Source organism: Entelurus aequoreus, linkage group LG07 (assembly GCF_033978785.1).
Source record: "Entelurus aequoreus isolate RoL-2023_Sb linkage group LG07, RoL_Eaeq_v1.1, whole genome shotgun sequence".
NCBI classification, from domain to species: domain Eukaryota; kingdom Metazoa; phylum Chordata; class Actinopteri; order Syngnathiformes; family Syngnathidae; genus Entelurus; species Entelurus aequoreus.
The window spans coordinates 46,424,172-46,444,561 of record NC_084737.1 but is presented as its reverse complement, the minus strand read 5'-3'; the positions used below and the strand labels follow the sequence as shown (position 1 = coordinate 46,444,561).

Sequence of the window (20,390 nt, the reverse complement as noted above, 5' to 3'; positions counted from 1 at the left end):
ACAGTGCATAAACTCACAACAAATTACACACCTGCAAACCAGTCAGCTGTTGCCGTATCCGTAATACGCCGATAGGGAGAAGTTTGTAATTACACGATGAGTCAGGTGTGTTTTGACCTCCGCCGAACCCCTGAGCCCGACTCACCGAACCCCTAGGGTTCGATCGAACCCAGGTTAAGAACCACTGCTGTAGATTCAATGTGCACAATTTAATAGCTTAGTTGCTCAGACTGCAGTTTGTTTATTAGGCCTTAGTCGATAATTTTTCCAGCATCTATAACTGTCATGTACATGCACGTTTACGGGCTTCAAAAGCATTCACACTTTGCATCGGTTTCTTTGCAAAGGTCAACAACTTGTATTTATCTTAAATAAGTAAACAAACATTTTAAAAAAATGGACTGAAAACCACTGTTATCAAAAGTTTTACTTCAATTGCATTTTTTCCCTAGTTGGAAAGGACGTTTGTTTTAAATATATTTTTTTATTGTTGTTGCTATCACTTTCTAACAAGTTCGACATACTGGCCCATTCTTCTGTGTTGAAGGGCTCTTCTTACTTATTCGGTTTAAAACCAGAATATTTCCATTCATGGACATTTGGCTTTGTAGTCATCTTTTTTCATGATTTTTGTTACGTTGCGGTGTTTGTCACTAGCGACTAGAGAGACTCTTGTGCATGTGTGCAACGTTTCCGCCCACAGAGACAAAGATTATGTAGGGATGACAAGAGGATTCACTTTGTTCATTTAATTATGCTACTGAGTAAACACACTCAGGTGCTGAGAGCAATGCACGGAGTGAAACCTCTTGCAGCCTGTTTAAAAACAACAGACGAAGAAAACAAACGGACACACACGGACAATCGGATGTGGCAATTTATTGATGCCAGCAAAGTTATCGGGTTAATTTTCATTTACTATTTGATTAATTGATTTATTAGCTCAGGTCTAATCAGAAAAGTGTGAGAATGTGTTTGAGGGAGGGAGGATGGAGAGCTGAAGGAAGCGTGAGAGTGTGTTGCAGGATGCATTTTTTCATCTCCTTGAATAATGTGATACCTCCTGGCTACCTCCTTACTTCCGGCATCTGCTTAAAAAGACCCCTATAAGTTTGACACAAAGAGCTGAGAGAGCAGTGTAAAACAGATTAACCTGTCAAAGGCATCTTCCTTTTAGCGGAAGTCTGTTAGCTTTTACAAGGGGTTCGAAGAAAAGTAAAAAGAAGAACAGCTTGGTGAAATTCACTGTGTGAAGACTTAGCTGGGTTTTAAAAAAAACTCCAAAAAACCTGCACACCTTTACACAAGCAAATGTGGTGTGTAGGCGACAAAACACAGGAAGTGTGGTGAAGGAGCAAGAAGAGGGGCAGAAGCTGAAAACGTGTGTGTGTTTGAGGAGTCCACCGTTTAAGCTACCTCACAGCCCACACATGTAAATGCTGTGTTTGCTCATTACAGGCAGGTCATAATGGCCCTGTTTACACTGCACACCAAATTGGATTTTTTGCCCTCAGATTGAAACATTTTTGCCAGTGTAAACGCTCCAAAGGGCTTCAAATCTGATCAGATTCAGGCCACATCAGAAAGTAGTCCTGAATCCGATCTTTTCAAGTGCGACTTCAGTCTAAATGCAATGTGACCGGAATGTGATTTTTTTCGTCAGCTTTGGGCAAGATTCAGTCTCCAGCGGAAATGGATATTTCATCACAACATTGGGTTTTGTTTTTATTTAAGACAAGCAAATTTTTGGTGCATCACTTGTCAATAGTGCACGAATAATAGGCCAAATGTAATATATGAATATATACTTTGATTTAGAAGAAATAGCAATTGATGAAACAAATGGAAACAAATGAAGGACTGGATTTGACTTATATGCGAGTTGAAAAATAAAGCTCCCGTAGATCCACGCTGGTGTCAGTGTCTCCTCTACTTAACAGCCACAAAAAGATTACAACCCTCCCAAATATATTACGCTATATACATCCTTTTATACATTATATTACTTTAATTTACTTTCACGTAAAAGGTGTTGTCACATTATTTTATTTTGTAGTAGTAGCGACTTCCTCCCGATTAACTTCCTTTGTTTTCACTTTATCGAAGTGGTTGGTTGGTTTGTCAGTTTATTTTGAACATGCATACAAATACAATGTTTGTTTGATTGATTGATTGAGACTTTTATTAGTAGGTTGCACAGTGAGAGAGAGTGAGTGAGTGAGTGAGTGAGTGAGTGAGTGAGTGAGTGAGTGAGTGAGTGAGTGAGTGAGTGAGAGAGAGAGAGATCAGAAGGCATAAGAAAGAGTATCTGCATTTGATTATTAGCAATCCGGGGGAGGGTGTTAGTTTAGGGTTGTAGCTGCCTGGAGGTGAACTTTTATTGCGGTTTTGAAGGAGGATAGAGATGCCCTTTCTTTTATACATCACATATTTCCAGTTGTGCATGCAAGTGACATTGGGGCGACATTGGGGCCTATGTGCGTTTACACTGGAGTCTGACTGCATTTTGCTTGCAGTGTAAATAGTCAGCTGGAAAAAATCAGATCTCAACAAAATCCAATTTAGGCCACTTTGGCCTGCATTGTAAACATAGTCAATGACTATGTTTACACTGCAAAATCCGATTTTTTTTAAATCAGTTTTTTCCAGCTGACTGTTAAGAGAACAAGTATAATGTGATCTTTATCAGACTCCAGCATAAACATGCACAGGCCCCAGTGTGGCTTCGACATCACTTGCATGCGCAGTTTGATCAAGTGGAAACAAAAAGGAAGTTGACCGGAACAACAAGTGACCTGGAACAACACAAAAAGATGAGTGACGTACACGGACCTGTTTGCCTGCTCAATAGAGAACCAATAAAATGTTTAACTTTGGTGTCCAGTGTAAACGGAGCCATAGAAGCAGACATCATTGTCTTTAATTAACGTAGCCAGTGGCCCCCATTTCTTTCATATGGCAAGGATTTTTTTTCCCCCGTCAATTTTATAATCTACAAAAATCATGATTGGCATCGGCATCAACAGTGTCAGAAGTGCCTGACACTTGGTTTTCCCAGGTCTGTCTGGTATACCATTATGCAACATAATAAAATATTGCCTGTTTACTACAGTCACCCAATTGATGATAATGCAAAAGTCAGCCAGTTTGATGCAACTTTTATAAATTTGGTTATTGGGTTAGTGTGCCATATTTTTAATGATTTGTATATGTCTGATGTGTTAACTTCAAGTGTTATATTTGGGACTGACAACTCCCTCCAAGCCCCCAACCCACCCTCTTTCATATTTTTTAATATTGTTGCCATTCTTTGAAGTGCCCACTCAAATAACACTGAATTAGTAATCTTACTCTTGATTTGAATCATATTCAATAATTATATCTAACCTATCGGTACTTACAGTTTACAACCATGTCAAATAATATGAAACAATATGTTAATCACAAAGATTATTATCAAGGCTTATGTCAGGCTGTTTACAAAAAATAAATACTAATCAAATACAGTGCAAAAGAAGGGACTTCTAAAAACTGATGGAAAATAAACTTACATACAATAATGCAATGCTAAAAATATACATTCAACCTATGTTGATAATAAATAATAACCATAATGTTTGTTAACTAAACTGTCTATTAAATTAAAGTGTAAATGAAAATGCAATTTCACCACTTTAGTCATAATTTTTGCGCTAAAGAAACTTTTTTATAACTACGTTTACACAAATTACATTTTTTTTAAATCTGATTTTTTTCTGACTTTAGCGCCAGACTTCTTCGGTTTGTTTGATATTGTCATTACTGCCACAAGTGGTGAAAAAGTGTATTGCAACTGACTACGCCTGCGACCCGTATGGACCACAGCTGAGAAACATATTTTTTGGCGGCCCTCTGAGGGGCAATCGTGGCCCAACAGCAGGTCCCGGCCCCTATGGTTACTAAACACTTGACTAGATAATATGTATTGGAAATGCTTTGGTGTGCATTTTGCGTTAATTTTGCTCCACAGTCACATTTATAACCGTATATTCGTTTGTGGAAGTGTCTCTAGGATGCGTCCATGTACTGCTCTCTTTTCAAAGGTATCAAAATGTATATTTTGAAAATATTCAGTGTTAAATATATATATTGAAGAAGACAGATGTCACCACTACTTTTTTTTTTGGTCAAGGCCAAAATAAACTTTGTAAACATTATATTGATTTGGCAGTCATATTATTAGGTACACCTGCCCACTTTCCCCAATTTTGTAGTGGTCAAAATGTCATGGACAAATATACACCAAAGTATTTATTTTATGGTAACAATGTTAATAGACATACAGCAGGCGTAAAGGCATGAAAGAAGAATACGTAAGCTTCTGAAGCAGCAGTCTTTCTTAGCAAAGGGGGAGGAGACTTGCTGACACAGCATCTCCAAAAGGACCACATACCATATGTTCATCTGTCAATCTTCGACGTCACAAATGTCCCACCGTTAAGAAAATACTCATAAACCCAGCGATCAAAGCCTTCCAAAACTACATGCAAACTCACATCCAAATGCATGACTCTTGACTTGAGGCTTTGCATTGTTTAACACGACATCAAAAGTCAGAAAAGCGGAAAATCATCATAGGTCCCCTTTAAACCTACCTGTGTTTGCATGGACATCCGACAAAAACTCACTTTTCATGTGTGTGTTTCCTCTGCAGTCGACATCCGAGAAATCAAGGAGATACGACCTGGACAGAAGTCTCGCGACTTTGAGCGTTATATGGAGGATTCTGCTGCACGACTAGATCAAGCTCACGGCTTTGTCATTTTGTATGGGACAGAGTTTCGCCTCAAATCACTCAGCCTTGCAGGTATGCTCTTGCAGAATTGTTTTAAAATATGTTAACAGGAATACCATCATAAGCATTACTATAGTTTTTATGTTTATGATTTTTGTATGTGTGTGTTACTTTGATGTTTACATGACTTGTGAACATAATAGCAACCTCTGATGAGGAGATGACAATGTGGGTGAAGGGGTTAAACTGGCTTGTGGCTGATACACTGAAGTCCCCAACACCACTTCAGATAGAGAGGTAAGGAGCCCTAATGTAGCCGCATTCAATTCCACAGTATGCTTAAACAATGCATTATCTGCACATCCCTTTTGTAATATAAAAAAATACATCATATCCCCTAGGTGGTTACGCAAACAGTTTTACGCCGTTGATCGCAACAGAGAAGATAGGTAAGTTGGTTCAATTCAGAAATTGTTCAATCATTCAACTCTCATTACATTACATAAGGATTATTATGAGAGTGTGTGCGTGTGTGCGTGAGTGTTTGCAACCTCCCAGCTACATACTGCCACTTTTTCCTGTAGCAGGAAACAAGCTGCACAGGACTTGAGGAGATGCACAGAGATGTTTGTCTGTCACTTCCTACACGACAAAGCAAGTCTGTGTGTTGCTGCTGGGGGGTTGTCTCCCCAGGCCAAAGCCTACCGTTAAAGTGCTAAGAATATGTTTGTCTGCACGCCTCTGGACCCAGTTTACGTGCATCTCCATATGTGTTTCATTTTTTTTTTAACAAAGCATGTGCTTGTGTCTAGGATATCCTGTAAGGATCTGAAGAACATGCTGAGCCAGGTCAACTACAGGGTGCCCAACATGAGGTTCCTCCGAGAGAAACTTCCAGTAACCTCCTAATTCTCTTTCACTTGAGTTCCCTGTTTACTTCAGTATGACACTTGAGCTGAAAGACTATCACGTTTTGTCTTGTTTTCCAGGACTCTGAGTTGAGGAATGGGGAAGTGTCCTTCAGCCAGTTTGCCCAGCTCTATCGCAACCTAATGTTTGATGCTCAGAAGAATGTAAGTTTACACAATGCGTCTTGTCATGGGTCCATCATGGCAACACAGACATGGCTTAATCCATGCATCCCGTCGACCATCCACCCCCACAATCCGATACCATTTCCAAAGCATGCTTCCTCCCCCATTTGTCTGTTCTCAAATGACTGCAAGATCAATACAGTCCAGTTAAAACTCACCAAGCCCTTCTGGTGAAGGCCATTAGGGCATAAATAATCATACACAGATGAGGAGAAAGCATGCTCGGGTCAGATTCAAATAAATGGATGATTTTGGTGCTTGTCATGACAATCTCACACTAACTGTTTTGTGCCCATCGTCAGGCTTCAAATTACTCAATTGAATTAACTTAATTTTCCTCCTTGCTCCTTCTTTTAGCTGGAGATTCCGTTTTTGCAGAGGTAGGCCAAAACTAGGCTAATAAGCCAATTTTCAGCATCATGACAGATGTGTGCTTGCTGAAGCAGTACTTTCTCTGCCAGGTTCATTGACAGACCAGAACAAAGGATCTCCCTTGAAGACTATAAAAGCTTCCTCCTAGAATCTCAGATGGTAATAATCTACTTGGTGCACATCTACTTTTTTTGAAGATTGTCTTCCTTTTATGTGTTATTAAACATACGCTATTATTTATTATTCTTTTATAATACTGTACAGGAATTGTGGGCAGCAGACAGCAGCATGGTTCAGGACTTTATGTTCAGCTACCTAAAAGACCCTCTCAGGGAAGTGGAACAGCCCTATTTCCTCCAAGACGAGGTACACATACTCTTTTCCTAACATTCTGTTTTGGGGTATTTTTGCTGTCTTAGTGAAAAATCTAAAATAGTTCTCACATACAATGATTTTCACAAACCCAAACATGTTGATTGTGTATGGAAGTAATGCTCAGTAATTGATACAAGTGGGCCCGAGCTTGGCCTAAACACATCCTCCCACACAATTAGAAAAGGTTACTGTGTTGGTGTTGTGTATAAAGTGACAGACACTTTCTGTGGTCACCATAAAGCGTTGGTTGACTGAACAGGGCAGAGAACAGTGAGCAATTGTGCAAACCAGTCTATAGGAGTTGGTACTGTCTCTCAATGCATGAGGTCATATGAATGTAAAAAAAAAAAAGGGCTTCATGCTGGGAAACCTTTTATTGTAAAATATTAAAATATGGATTGTATTGTTACATATTCCACACATTTTCAGAACTCTTCAACCATCAATTTCAAGTTAAATAAAGTACAACCTTGCTTTTTTTTAGGAAATATCCCATTGATAAGTAAAACAAACAAACAAAATACCTGTTTTACAAAACTTTAAGCCCAAGTTGCTATGTGGTAGGAGTCGTGTGTGCTGGATATTATACTCTGTTATTTTGCAAATGTATCAATATCTGCAAGTATGTAAGTCAAAGTTTGCTCGTTTAAGAACTTTTCGAATCCATAACTGATGTGTGTGTGATATGGTAATTTGTTTTCTTGTATCTTTTGATCTTGCCTTTATAGTTTCTGACATACTTGTTCTCCAAAGAGAACACCATCTGGGATTCCTCCCTGGACCAAGTGTGTCCAGAGAATATGAACAACCCCTTGTCGCATTACTGGATCTCCTCTTCACACAACACGTAAGGATTGAGAGCCAGAACTTTAATGTAAAAGTACTCCATCTGTTTAGATTGTGTCAAATGTCCACACAAGCTGATGGATCAAACGACCTCTAAAAAATAAATTTGCTTAAAACTTAATCAATTAGAAGGTTTTTTCCACGGACGTCCCCCAATCAGATAAAAATGGAATACTCAACACCCATGTTCGAAAATGAGAGGTCTGTGTTTTGCAGGAAAATTATTTTTCCTTCAATTAAAAATGGTGTGAAAGGTAGTTCATATGTGAACCTTGTGTACTAGATACCAAACAATACTCATTGAAACAGCAGAATGAGAACTTTCAGATGTTGTCTGAAGTGTTTACACAGGTCAAAAAAGGAAAATGATGAATGGCAGAATGATTTTTGTGTGCAAGTGCCTCAGAGTGTAAGGAGTATGCATACTTTTGACACTTCTCATGCTTATTTTTAGCTACCTGACAGGAGACCAGTTTTCCAGTGAGTCGTCTCTGGAGGCGTATGCTCGCTGTCTAAGGATGGGCTGCCGATGTATTGAATGTGAGTAAACACACACATTTTACCCACAAATTAAAAAATGTATACTGTAAAAGACTATATTCAATGTTGTGATGAAGAGTCCAAGTATTTATTTTTTTGGAAAGGACATTGCATCTTGATGAACATTTCTCATAAATTAAATGTAAACACCATATTCTTGCCAAATTATTTTCCATCTGTAGTTAGTAGACATGGTTAAAACATTACAAGTAGATAAAAACCACAATGATACATAATACAATACAGATAAGTAAAAGTATAGTACTCTTAGATAATTCATCGAAATCATACTTAAGCACCCACCCACACAATTTCATACACTACCATATTTGTAGGGCAGTAACTTGGAACATTTTTGGTTTGTCTGCAGCCATTTTTTGACATTCAGCTTTACTTTTCCAGTAACCACCACGCCCTCATACTCACACATTGTTTCATAACTATTGCACGTTGTACATGACATCACATGTGAGCTTGTCAAGCAGGTATCTATAAATTGCGTACAAGAGTTTGTTTGTCTCATAGAAAAGTAAACACAAATTATGTTGGAATTCAACTACTTACTGGTTGCATTCCAAGGTTTAAATTATAGCTCTGTAATACGTCATTCATTCATTTTCATTCCTCTTTGCAGTGTACTATTGTCGGAACTGAGTACATGCATTTGTTTTTGCAGTGGACTGCTGGGATGGTCCAGATGGAATGCCAGTCATCTACCATGGGCACACCCTCACAACAAAGATCAAGTTCTGCGATGTCTTGACCACCATCAAAGAGCATGCCTTTGTCACGTCAGAGTGAGTTTGCCAGAGTTTCTCGGTGTCTTGTTACAGGAGTCTCTGCTGATGTATGGGAAATATAATTAGACTGCACATGAAGTGTGGAGAAACAATGTAGTCTGAAGAAATTCTACTGTAAAGCGTCTTTGAGTACTCTGAAAAGCGCTACACCAAATAAAATGTATTATTATTATTATAAATGTCACCCAATTGCACTGAAAAAGGGACATTGCAACTTTTAAGCCTGATCCTTCCTGCAGTTTCCCCATCATCCTGTCCATTGAGGACCACTGTAGTATTGTCCAACAGAGGAACATGGCCACTCACTTTAAGAAACTGTTTGGAGATATGTTGCTGACCAAAGCGGTGGATATTGCAGCAGATGGCCTGCCATCACCCAACCAGCTCAAGAAGAAGATCCTCATCAAGGTTGAGTGCCCATTGGCTTTCTTGTTTTGTTTTTCATTCAAAAAAAGGTTGTTAATCTTTTTGCACTAGGGATGTTCCAATCAGGGATGTATGTTGCCGATTCCGATACTGATTATCCATAATACCAATCGCATGTATTGAGTGTAAAATGTTCAATGTATTTATTTTGAGTGCCATTGACTGTTTAACAATATCAGCACATTATTTTACGTATTTCCTTATTTTCTTTTATTATTATGATATATTTTATTAACAATTATTTGAGCAAAAACAAATTCAATATTACACAATAACTAAACAAAATCAAAAACTATACTAAAACTAAAATCTTTTATCATTGAAACCATTTTTGTTTTCAGAGTCCTCCTGTGTCCAGGTAATTATTCTCTGAATTTGGAAACATTAACATAAAACTATTTTGAGAAAATAAAATAAATAAATTGATCTAATCCTTTTAGTATACTACTCTTAGTAACGACACCACCAATTTATGAATCGACCCGTCCTCCCTTTACACACCAACAATTCTTCTTATATTATCCTCTCTCTAGACCTGAGATGTCCAAACATTTTGACTGGGGAAATGCGGGGGTGCATTGGGATAAAACATTTGGCCGGGGGCCGAAAGCAGACTGCATGTAAAGTAACAATGTATGCGTGTATATACAAACATACAGTATATAGACAATACATATAAATGTGTACATATACACATATTATACATATTATTATAATCTATTATAACATTTATATGTATGTATATGCATACAATATATATATATGTATATATATATGTATGTGTGTGTGTGTGTGTGTATATTCACACATATATGTTCACACAATGTATATACAAAATATATATTTATACAGTTCTGAAGTGTTGTGATATAGATATTAAATATATGTAATGTAAGTAGATAAAGAATATATAATTTAACATCTAAATCACTATACTAACTTCAGTTGTAGTTACAATTTTACACAAACCTTCTGTTTTTTATTATTTGTTCCAACTCTGTGTACTGTCTTATTCAGATCAAGTACCTGTGCGCTCATGCTGATCAAGTTTATATAGCTGTTTTTACACTAACGCGGCAATCACAATGATTTGTCTGCATATTAATTTCATACCAAACTGAAGAGAGAAGTTTGCCAAACATGTAATAATACAGTACAACCTGATATAAAGCCATTTACTATTGAAGTCACAAAGTGCATAATTTTTTTTAACATGCCTCAAAACAGCAGCTTGGAATTTGGGATATGCTCCCCCTGAGATAATCCTGATACCCACTACAACTATGGAAAATACTATACTTTGACTTTCACAAAGTCTAAGTCTAAGAAAGTGCATTATTCTTTTCTTTTTTTTTAAACATGCCTCAAAACAACAGCTACAAAAACAATGAAGGCACACAGCTTCAGTCCAGAGTATACTAGAGTAATAAAGTAAACAATAACATAGTCCTCATTTAGTGCAAGACTGCCTGGCATACTGTATAACAGGAAATTATAAACTGGGGTCAATCTGCCCTGCTCTAACGTATTTGTATGAGTAACACAAATGTGCTGCAAGCTAGTGGTGAGTGCTTGAAGTGGCCTACCAGTCAGCCAGAGCTTCTGAAATTCTGCGTTGAGACAGGGCATCTCCGTTCACTGCGAGTTTTAAAGTGTGCGCCATGCAGGGCAGACTAGCCACACCAAACTCCACCGGCTTTTGCCATACTGCGTGCGTTGTCCCTGACCACAACATGAGCTTTCACCCCGGGGTGGTTTTTGTTGTATTTTTGTTTTTTCTCGGCGGAGTCTTTAAGCGACAACTGTGTGGTACTACTTTTTTTCGGTGTTTGCTTTTCATCCATCTTCCGCTTGTATTCATCGTGTATCTCCTTATGATTCTTGAAGAGGTCGGAGATCAAATTGCTCGTATTAAAGGAAGACGTCTTGGTTCCTCCTCGCATAACCAACTTTTTCCAGTCATTGGAAATTGCCAGTTTTTTATCCGTCAGACACACTTTAAAATAATCCCAAACCATAGACATGGTGTCGTTAGTCAGTCACCAAGCGAGCTCGCTTGTTAGCCAGGCTGCTGACTGGGTTTATATCCGTGTTTTACCGGATATGTACCGCTCCGTACAACGGCGTTTTAAAAAGTCATTAATTTTACTTTTTGAAATCGATACCGATAATTTCTGATATTACATTTTAAAACATTTACCAGCCGATAATATAGGCAGGCCGATAATATCGGACATCTTTACTCAGGACATTTAAAGTAAAACTCATAGTAATTGACCGAAATTACTAATGTTTCCACTCGATGATGATATGTTTGCAGCAATTAGATTGGGTAAGGTAATTAATATTAAACTTAAGACATATCGCGGGTTAGACATCCTTTTTAACATATGACGTCTCACGACTCATCGTAGTTTAGACACCCCTGCTCTAGGCTATAATTAATGGCTCGCTGGTTTAGCGGCTAGCTTAGTTATTAGCATGCCAGCTCCTTCTTGCTCTCTGGGTGTAACATGTTTAGCCTGGTCCTAATACTTGATTATGCTGCTTGATAATGATACTTAAGATATTAAGGAAAGCAGTTTATATGCTATATATGGAGATACATAGTTAGCTGTTAGCTTGTCAGCCGGGGGACTAAAAATAAATACAATATTAGCCAGAGGGGATGGCTATTACTTACTTTTTTAAGATAATTGTTCGATACTGATCAGTGGCGGATTGATCAGCAGATCCCTAGTTTTCACTTGTCTCTGTTGATATTTTGGGATAAAGTAATGGGTGATGTTCATCCTTCATCTCACTGCTCTCTTATGTTGAGCAGCATAAGAAGCTTGCTGAGGGCAGTGCCTATGAGGAGGTGTCCACCACTACGCCCTACTCTGAGAACGACATCAGCAACTCCATCAAAAACGGCATCCTATATTTGGAGGACCCCATTAATCATGTAACTACCCTTTGAAAGAAACTTGACATGTATCTTCTGCAACATTTCTCACACAACCCCTTTCTGAACCAGGCTTCTCAGCATTGCTGTTCCTGGTTAGATGATGGCTGCTTTTCTGTGCAACACATGGATGTTCTAAATAATTAATGTACCTCATGCATCCTGCCTCTCATATACTGTCCCTCTTGCCGCAGGAGTGGTACCCTCATTTCTTTGTCCTGACCAGCAGTAAGATTTACTACTCAGAAGAGACCTCAAGTAACCAGGGTAATGATGAGGAGGAAGAGCACAGAGAGGTTAGTAGACCTGTAATGTGTTTACATGCTTACACCAAAAAAATGCACAGGCTAGTTCAGTACTTCCTGTTCGTGGTGGACTTAAGGTGACTGTTTATTATTGGCTCCTCCTAATTGCCAGGTTTCCAATGGAATGGACCAGCATGTTACAGAAAAGTGGTTTCATGGGAAGTTGGGTGCAGGGCGTGACGGGAGACAGATAGCTGAGCGGCTTCTGTCAGAGTACTGTCTGGAGACTGGAGCGCCAGATGGCTCTTTCCTGGTCCGCGAGAGTGAGACATTTGTGGGAGACTACACATTGTCTTTCTGGTATGTTCCACATGGGGAGCTCTGTAGATTCTGCAAAAATTAACATTATTGAGTTAACAAACATGATTAACATTGTAGTTTACTATAAATGACTATATGCCAAAGTTTTTTTCTTATTTACAAAATAACAAAACATTTTGCAAAACGTGTTTTTGTAATTAAAGATTTTTTGTGCAAACCATTTTAATGATTTAGCACTGAAGCATCACAATAATGTAGGAAACTATAACAGAAAAGTCAAATCTTTGGCCCAGACCCTAAACCAAGTGGCCAGTTGATACAGCAGTGAATCAGCGCCCTCCTAAATTTGCTATCCAAAAAATCTATAAAATCAGGTACGGTATTATCATTTTTGTTATTATTAATTAAGCTGAAATGTGAAAATGTGCTGCTTTGCTGCTGTTCAATATGATGTGGCAGTTCTGTAAACACACACCCCATAAGTCTCATAATATGCTGCCAAAACAACCACACTTTCCAAAGGCAAACACAATTGTTTACATTTTCTATTGAATTAACATAAAACCAGGACGATGCTCTCCTTTTGCACACTCCTTGTGCACACGGTTCTATTTTGACTCATTCAATACAATTTTACTCAGACTGTCAGCCGATAAACACATACATACAGTATTGCGTCATTTGATCCATCTCTATTTTCTTTTTATGCTTCCGTCTTTCCTATTGGTATTTCCAGGCGCTCAGGACGGGTGCAGCACTGTCGCATACACTCCCGTCAAGAAGCCGGCAGCCCCAAATTCTACTTGACTGACAACCTCGTGTTTGACACACTCTTTGCCCTCATCAACCACTACCAGCAGGTGGCGCTGCGTTGCAATGAATTTGAAATGAAACTTACTGAGCCTGTGCCGCAAACCAACGCCCATGAGAGCAAAGAGTGAGTGCCCACTGGCCAGATTATAAATAATTCAAAACTGTTACTGGAATGTTTTCTTTTGTTTTATTTGTATAATTATTTAATTTACTACATTCATTGTTTAGGTTGCTAAATTGTACAGTAAATGTGGTACAGAATGTCAGGATGAAGACCAAAAGGTGTACCTGAATTTATCAGATTTTTTTTGGCTGATTGTTCCAGGTGGTACCATGCCAACCTTTCCAGGAGTCATGCTGAGAACATGCTGATGAGGGTTCCCAGAGACGGAGCTTTTCTTGTCAGGAAGAGGGCAGAATCCAACTCATTTGCCATTTCCTTCAGGTATGTCACTCCTATTTAATTGTTTCATGGATACAAAATGTACTTTACCACCAAGTGTGAATGAACGATGGGTTCTCACTTCTTTGTGAGCGCTTTGAGTATCTAGTTGATAGAAAAGCGCTATACAAATCAAATAAAAAGAATAATTATTATTTGTTGAACTCATTTGAATAGGTAAATGATAATTCATCTTGAAATGACTGTAGATTGACGTCTGTGTGGTTGACACGCAGGGCCGAGGGTAAGATTAAGCACTGCCGTGTGCAGCAGGAGGGTCAGACTGTGGTGCTTGGGACTTCTGAGTTTGACAGTCTTGTAGATCTAATCAGCTACTATGAAAAGCACCCTCTGTATCGCAAAATGAAGCTGCGATATCCCATCAATGAGGACACACTGGAAAAGATCGGCACTGCTGTGAGTACCACGCTTGGGACCTACCAGATATTTATGATTCAAAGGGTTTTGTTAAATGCAATAATGATAAACCAACAAGAGACATTGTGTTGTCGGACAGGAGCCGGACTACGGGTCCCTGTATGAGGGGAGGAATCCAGGTTTTTACGTCGAAGCCAATCAAATGCCGACTTTTAAGGTCAGTGTCCACTGTGGAGGATTTCCCTGTCAGAAATTCTTCTTGCATTTCCACAGCCTTCTCTCTGCTTGTTACAGTGCACTGTGAGAGCAATGTATGAGTATAAAGCCCAAAGAGATGATGAACTCTCATTCACAAAGAATGCCATAATTTCAAATGTGGATAAACAGGAAGGAGGATGGTAGATATTACATTCATTAATCAACTCGCTATAATTATTTTTTAAATAGTGTTTTTTTCAATTTGGTTGCTTTGATATATCAAGTAGATGCGCTTGGGAATACAATGCCAATTACCCCTTTCAGGTGGAAGGGGGACTGTCTAGGGAAGAAGCAGCTATGGTTTCCTGCGAATTATGTTGAGGAAATCAGTCCATCAGCAGCAGAGCCGGACAGAACCGTGAGGCTCAAATGCACACAACCCTATCTGCTTCTTCAGCTTCACTTGATTCACCATGGCCCCTCTTCCATGTTCAGCAGGAGATGACAGAAAACAGCCCCCTAGGAGATCTGCTAAGAGGAAGTGTGGACGTCTCCTCCTGTCAGATTGGTGAATAAATCCCACAACCCCCTGCCGTCCACACTGTGTTTCCTGTTTTGTGAGGGCAGCCTTGCTTCCATATTATCTTCTTAAAATGTCAACTTGTTTTGCTGTCGTTTAGGTGCCTCTGCCTATTATAATATGCCCTCATTTGTTTTGATTATAAGAGTTTTGTTTGTTGTTCTGCAGTATTTTAGACCCTCCAGCCAGTGCACAACCATCACAGCTGTTAATGGTTAAATGCTTAGTTTGAGCTTCTTCTCTACCCTTAACTGGTGCTTTGGCTCCCTCCAGTGGCAGTGTTGAAATTTGACATGTACATTTCCACTACTGGTTTGTACGTTCGTTCGCAAGTTTTAAACTGGAAGTAATTTTGAATTAGGCTTGGATTTGCACAGTTCTGTTTTGACTTTTGATGATCTTCGCGAGGTTTCTGCGCTATATGCTTTGTATGGTGTCTCCCTGTTTGCATGGGATTACTCTGTGTACTTGGGTTTCCTCCCAAAGTCTGAAAACATGCATTTTAGGTTAAGTCAAGACTTTATGTCTCTGTGTAAAAAGCATGTTTGTATGTGCCCTGTGCTTGATTAGTGACCTTTCTCAAGTGTCACTTGCCTCTCACCCTAAGTCAGTTGGGCATAGTCTCAAGTTCAGAGTTGGGGGTTAAATCACCAAAATGATTCCCGGGCGCGGCGCCGCTGCTGCCCACTGCTCCCCAAGGGGATGGGTCAAATGCAGAGGACAAATTTCACCACATATAGTGAATGTGTGTGACAATCATTGGTACTTTAATCTTTAATCTTAATCTCTGACCCTGAACAGAAAAAGTAGAGAATCAAAAAGTGAATTAATTTTAGCAACAAATGTATTTGGAAAATTACTTTTTCAAGCGGTTGGTTAAGACATTTATTTTTAATAATTTTTTGGTATTTACCGGAATTCTTTATTTTGGTGTATTCCATACAGTTGTGCGTCCCGATGGAAAAGGAAGCAGGCCACATGTCTTTTCCCTGGTGCCGACGACAGCCATGCGAACAAGCCGGGTGCTGGAAGTAGCTGCGAGTAGTCTGGAAGAACTAAAGGAATGGGTGTTAAAGATCCGTGAGGTTGCGGTGACCTCTGAGGCCAAGGTGCATGTCTCATGACTCACCGTAAATACAAACACACACTTAGACTTAGACTTCCTTTATTGTCATTCAAATTTGAACTTTACAGTACAGATAAGAACGACATTTCGTTGCATTAGCTTGTTGTAGTGCAGGATAAAAGAGCAATAAGGTGCAGATATAAATAAATAGATTACTGTACAGATAAATATATTGCACTTTTGCATATGCATCCACGTTTACGGATGTATGTTATATACGATGTGCTGCTCTCAACCTGCCATGATGATTTTATCTTAGTCCTATACCAGTGTGTTTTTTCTTAGTTAGGCCGTTTTATTATTTTGGATTGTATAATTTTGCAGTCATGTTAACAGTTGTGTATATCTGCATAGCTGGAGGAGGGTAAGATCATGGAAAGGAGGAAGAAGATTGCACTGGAGTTATCTGACCTGGTTGTCTACTGTAGGCCTGTGCCGTTTGATGAAGACAGTAAGAAGCAAGCAGTACACAGCTTTAAGTCAATGATAACACCAACACCAGTTCAATTGGGTCAGTTCTGACTTTGATTCTCTACCTGTAGAGATCGGCACAGAGCGTGCCTGTTTTCGGGACATGTCCTCTTTTCCCGAGACCAAGGCTGAGAAGTATGTCAATAAGATCAAAGGAAAGAAGTTCCTGCAATACAATCGACTACAGCTGTCCAGGATCTACCCGCGAGGCCAGAGACTGGACTCGTCTAACTACGACCCTCTGCCCATGTGGCTCTGCGGTTCGCAGCTGGTAGCGCTTAACTTCCAGACAGCAGGTATCCACCATTTTTATCAATATTTTAGACACAATAAAGGTGTGACTATTTTTACGCTCATGCTCCTTGCTCCTGTCTGGACCTCGTACAGACAAGCCCATGCAGATGAATCAGGCATTATTCATGCTGAACGGGAGGAGCGGCTACGTCCTCCAGCCCCCAATCATGAGGGACGATACCTTTGATCCCTTTGACAGACACACAGTGCGGAGCCTGGAGGAAGTCACTCTTCAGATTGAGGTATGTGTGATGTCATTATGTTTGTGTGTTAGATTAGATTTTAAGGGTGCATCCCTTGTTCTCCACTTTAAAGGTTTTGGGCGCACGGCACCTACCGAAGCATGGGCGTGGCATTGTTTGTCCTCTGATTGAGATCGAGGTGTGTGGGGCGGAGTATGACAGCACAAAGCAAAAGACTGATTCAGAAGGTAAATATTGATTTAAAAATAAAATAAATTCCTTCTTACTTACATTCCTCCTAGAGATGCATATGTTTAGTGTGTTTCAGGCAAAGAGGATATGTTAGCATACATTCGCTAGTGTTTTAACAAACTCTTTCACTGTATTGCCATTGTGTTAAAAGCTGGTATATATTCAAGCATTCATACCAATTCAATTGTTGGTGGAGATTATTACTGGTAAAAAAAAATTACACAGGTACCTCAGGATACGAGTACCCCAGTTTATGACATTTTCAGGACACAAGCTGTCTCTTGGCTAATTGTTATGCTTTAGGTTACGAGCAAAAATTTGACCTACGAGCCTCCCCACCGCTAATTGGTGTAGTGAATGTCAGTGAACCCCATAAGATCTGACCAAAACATCTTACTCAACAGCGTATAGGTAGAGGTAATAAGAAGAGATAGGTGTGTTTATGTCTGTGTATCATCAGATATACAGTATTATATAAATAATGTGTGTGATGCTTTTATATAATGACAATTTACACAATATAGCGTAGTGACAATAACCTCACTGAGAGGAGGTCTCCTTCATAAATAAAGCACTATTGCTTACTGGCGTGTTTTAGCGCTTGCAGAATTGAGTTTATGTCCATTTTGTTTTGAGCTGTTTAAAAAAGCATAATGACTCAAAAACATGTTATCAAAACAAACTAATTGCCCAGTCATGGTATTAAAAACCTAAGGGTCTACTTAATTGATTAATGATCAAAATATATTTTTATCTGAAATCAATCGCAATAATTTTGAGTTAATTGTGAACAAAATGTGATTATCGTGATTAAATATATTAATCATTAGACAGCCCTAATAATAATAATGAGTATACAAAACCAAAGAAGAGACATCATTTAACAACGGTTCAGAAAGTGCAAACTTCAGTATATATATCACATAATAGCTCACATGTTAGATGCCTCAAATATACCTCATGGGGTTCTTACAACTTGTCTTGCTTTAGCTCTGGGGTTCAGGCAAGTACTGTAAGTGATATTTGCTCCAACGCCAGCTGCTCTGCATTATTGATATGAAATATGAATCATGTGAATAGACATTGCTAATGTTGGATGGATAACACAGAAGTAAACATTTTCCATCGACCAATCAACAAGCACAGATTTCCACACTCACACAAGTATTAGTATAGTATAAGTAAAGGCCACCATCCAATCTGCCTGTATTACATCAAATACACTATTAGACATTGTGGTCTTTTACACCTATTAGCAAGCTGACTGTCTCTATCTGGTTTCTCTTTCTAGCTGATAATGGTCTGAACCCCACATGGCCCAGAAAGCCGTTTCAGTTCTCAGTGTGCAACTCTGCCTTTGCCTTCCTGCGCTTTGTGGTCTATGAGATCGACATGTTCAGTGACCAAAACTTCCTGGCTCAGGCCACATTCCCCCTTCACGGCCTGAAGACAGGTACGCCGCAGCAGCACATGAACACAACACACAGACATGCTGTTGTGTTTATTACCTCCTCCATCTTCCACTCTCATTTGCATTGTGCCAGGTTATCGGTCAGTCCCTCTGAAGAACAGCTTTAATGAGGATCTGGAGTTGGCATCCTTGTTGGTCCACATGGACATCGTCAGAGGCAGAGTAAGCAGTGCTACTTAATATCACCTCTTACTTGATCCAAATTTAAATGAAGTCATTAGAGGACCTCTTACAGTGTAGTCAGGGCCGGCCCGTGGCACAAACACTTGTTTAGGTGCCACTAGGGGGGCACGTGATCATGTCATGAGCTTCCGTCAAGATTTTTTTCTTTCATTTTAATCTGTCACTTGTAAAAGACAATGTCATAAAAGTCTAGAAAGAATAAGTTTGCTCTCAAAACCGAGCATCGGATTAAACCGTTCGTTCAACACCAATGTCATCAAAGCTCACTTTAGTTCATTTATTTGCAACACCAACATTTGGGAACCAGGATGAGGTGATAGAAACAAGGTACAAAATATACACATTAAATGCATTAGTGGCAGCATCGGAAAAAGTTATGTTTCAGTTTCACTTTATTGCACATAACTGAATTGAATTGTCCCGTTTATTAGCATAAGATTGGCAATAAAAGTAACTTTGTGTGACTACTTCTGGAGGGTACAATACCTTATTTTACTTTAATTGGTTTTCACGTAAAAGACCCTTATTTTCAAGGCCTGTCGGCCATCAATTAACCGTGGCGGTAAGCCACATTTAGTTACATTAAAGCAGTGGTCCCCAACCTATTTGTAGCTGCGGACCGGTCAACGCTTGAAAATTTGTCGCACGGACCGGGGGGGTGATATGGTATTTTATTTATTTTTTATTTATTTTTTTGTATTGATCTATATTGATATATAATGTAGGAACCAGAAATATTAATAACAGAAAGAAACAACCCTTTTGTGCGAATGAGTGTAAATGGGGGAGGGAGGTTTTTTGGGTTGGTGCACTAATTGTAAGTGTATCTTGTGTTTTTTATGTTGATTTCATTTTTTTATGTATTTATTTATTTAATTTCTTGTGCAGCCCGGTACCAATCGATCCGCGGCCCGGTGGTTGGGGACCACTGCATTAAAGTACCAGTAGAGTGGAAAACTAAATTTACTTTATATGCTTAATTGTGTTTCATTGTATCCATTAAACCATATCCAATTGTATTTACAATCCGCAAAGTATGTGAAAGTACCATCTAAACATCACAAAATGCCACAATTTCAGTCAGCCATTTTGAATATTTGGCTCCGAACGTTTTCGGTAATTTCTGTAGATTGACATCACTGTAATTACACTTCTGCACTCAGACCATGTTATCAGATCGGTCATACTGGAAATACTCAAAAATTAGAGAGAGATGTGCTGTCTATCATCAACAATCCCTATATAAGACATGAACACATA

The 20,390-nt window shown here is 39.1% G+C and overlaps 1 protein-coding gene across 2 annotated transcripts in view; it reads left to right on the top strand.

Annotated features, from left to right (window-relative positions):
• The window catches only part of LOC133653917 (1-phosphatidylinositol 4,5-bisphosphate phosphodiesterase gamma-1-like), a 38,834-nt gene that overhangs the window by 14,948 nt on the left and 3,496 nt on the right, over window positions 1–20,390 (top strand). The window contains exons 3-31 of one of the 2 annotated variants that reach the window (XM_062053753.1): window positions 4,694–4,846; window positions 4,978–5,071; window positions 5,176–5,223; window positions 5,587–5,671; window positions 5,764–5,847; window positions 6,226–6,248; window positions 6,330–6,399; window positions 6,505–6,606; window positions 7,344–7,462; window positions 7,916–8,001; window positions 8,678–8,798; window positions 9,041–9,209; window positions 12,052–12,174; window positions 12,369–12,470; window positions 12,592–12,779; window positions 13,477–13,677; window positions 13,879–13,998; window positions 14,232–14,412; window positions 14,513–14,590; window positions 14,668–14,771; window positions 14,896–14,989; window positions 15,070–15,139; window positions 16,097–16,260; window positions 16,632–16,728; window positions 16,820–17,044; window positions 17,136–17,284; window positions 17,358–17,472; window positions 18,768–18,929; window positions 19,021–19,109. In XM_062053753.1, coding sequence (XP_061909737.1) covers window positions 4,694–4,846; window positions 4,978–5,071; window positions 5,176–5,223; window positions 5,587–5,671; window positions 5,764–5,847; window positions 6,226–6,248; window positions 6,330–6,399; window positions 6,505–6,606; window positions 7,344–7,462; window positions 7,916–8,001; window positions 8,678–8,798; window positions 9,041–9,209; window positions 12,052–12,174; window positions 12,369–12,470; window positions 12,592–12,779; window positions 13,477–13,677; window positions 13,879–13,998; window positions 14,232–14,412; window positions 14,513–14,590; window positions 14,668–14,771; window positions 14,896–14,989; window positions 15,070–15,139; window positions 16,097–16,260; window positions 16,632–16,728; window positions 16,820–17,044; window positions 17,136–17,284; window positions 17,358–17,472; window positions 18,768–18,929; window positions 19,021–19,109 — 3,416 coding nt within the window. Of the gene's footprint in view, window positions 1–4,693; window positions 4,847–4,977; window positions 5,072–5,175; window positions 5,224–5,586; window positions 5,672–5,763; window positions 5,848–6,225; window positions 6,249–6,329; window positions 6,400–6,504; window positions 6,607–7,343; window positions 7,463–7,915; window positions 8,002–8,677; window positions 8,799–9,040; window positions 9,210–12,051; window positions 12,175–12,368; window positions 12,471–12,591; window positions 12,780–13,476; window positions 13,678–13,878; window positions 13,999–14,231; window positions 14,413–14,512; window positions 14,591–14,667; window positions 14,772–14,895; window positions 14,990–15,066; window positions 15,140–16,096; window positions 16,261–16,631; window positions 16,729–16,819; window positions 17,045–17,135; window positions 17,285–17,357; window positions 17,473–18,767; window positions 18,930–19,020; window positions 19,110–20,390 lie in introns of both variants that reach the window. The other variant, XM_062053752.1, reaches the window with a different exon arrangement.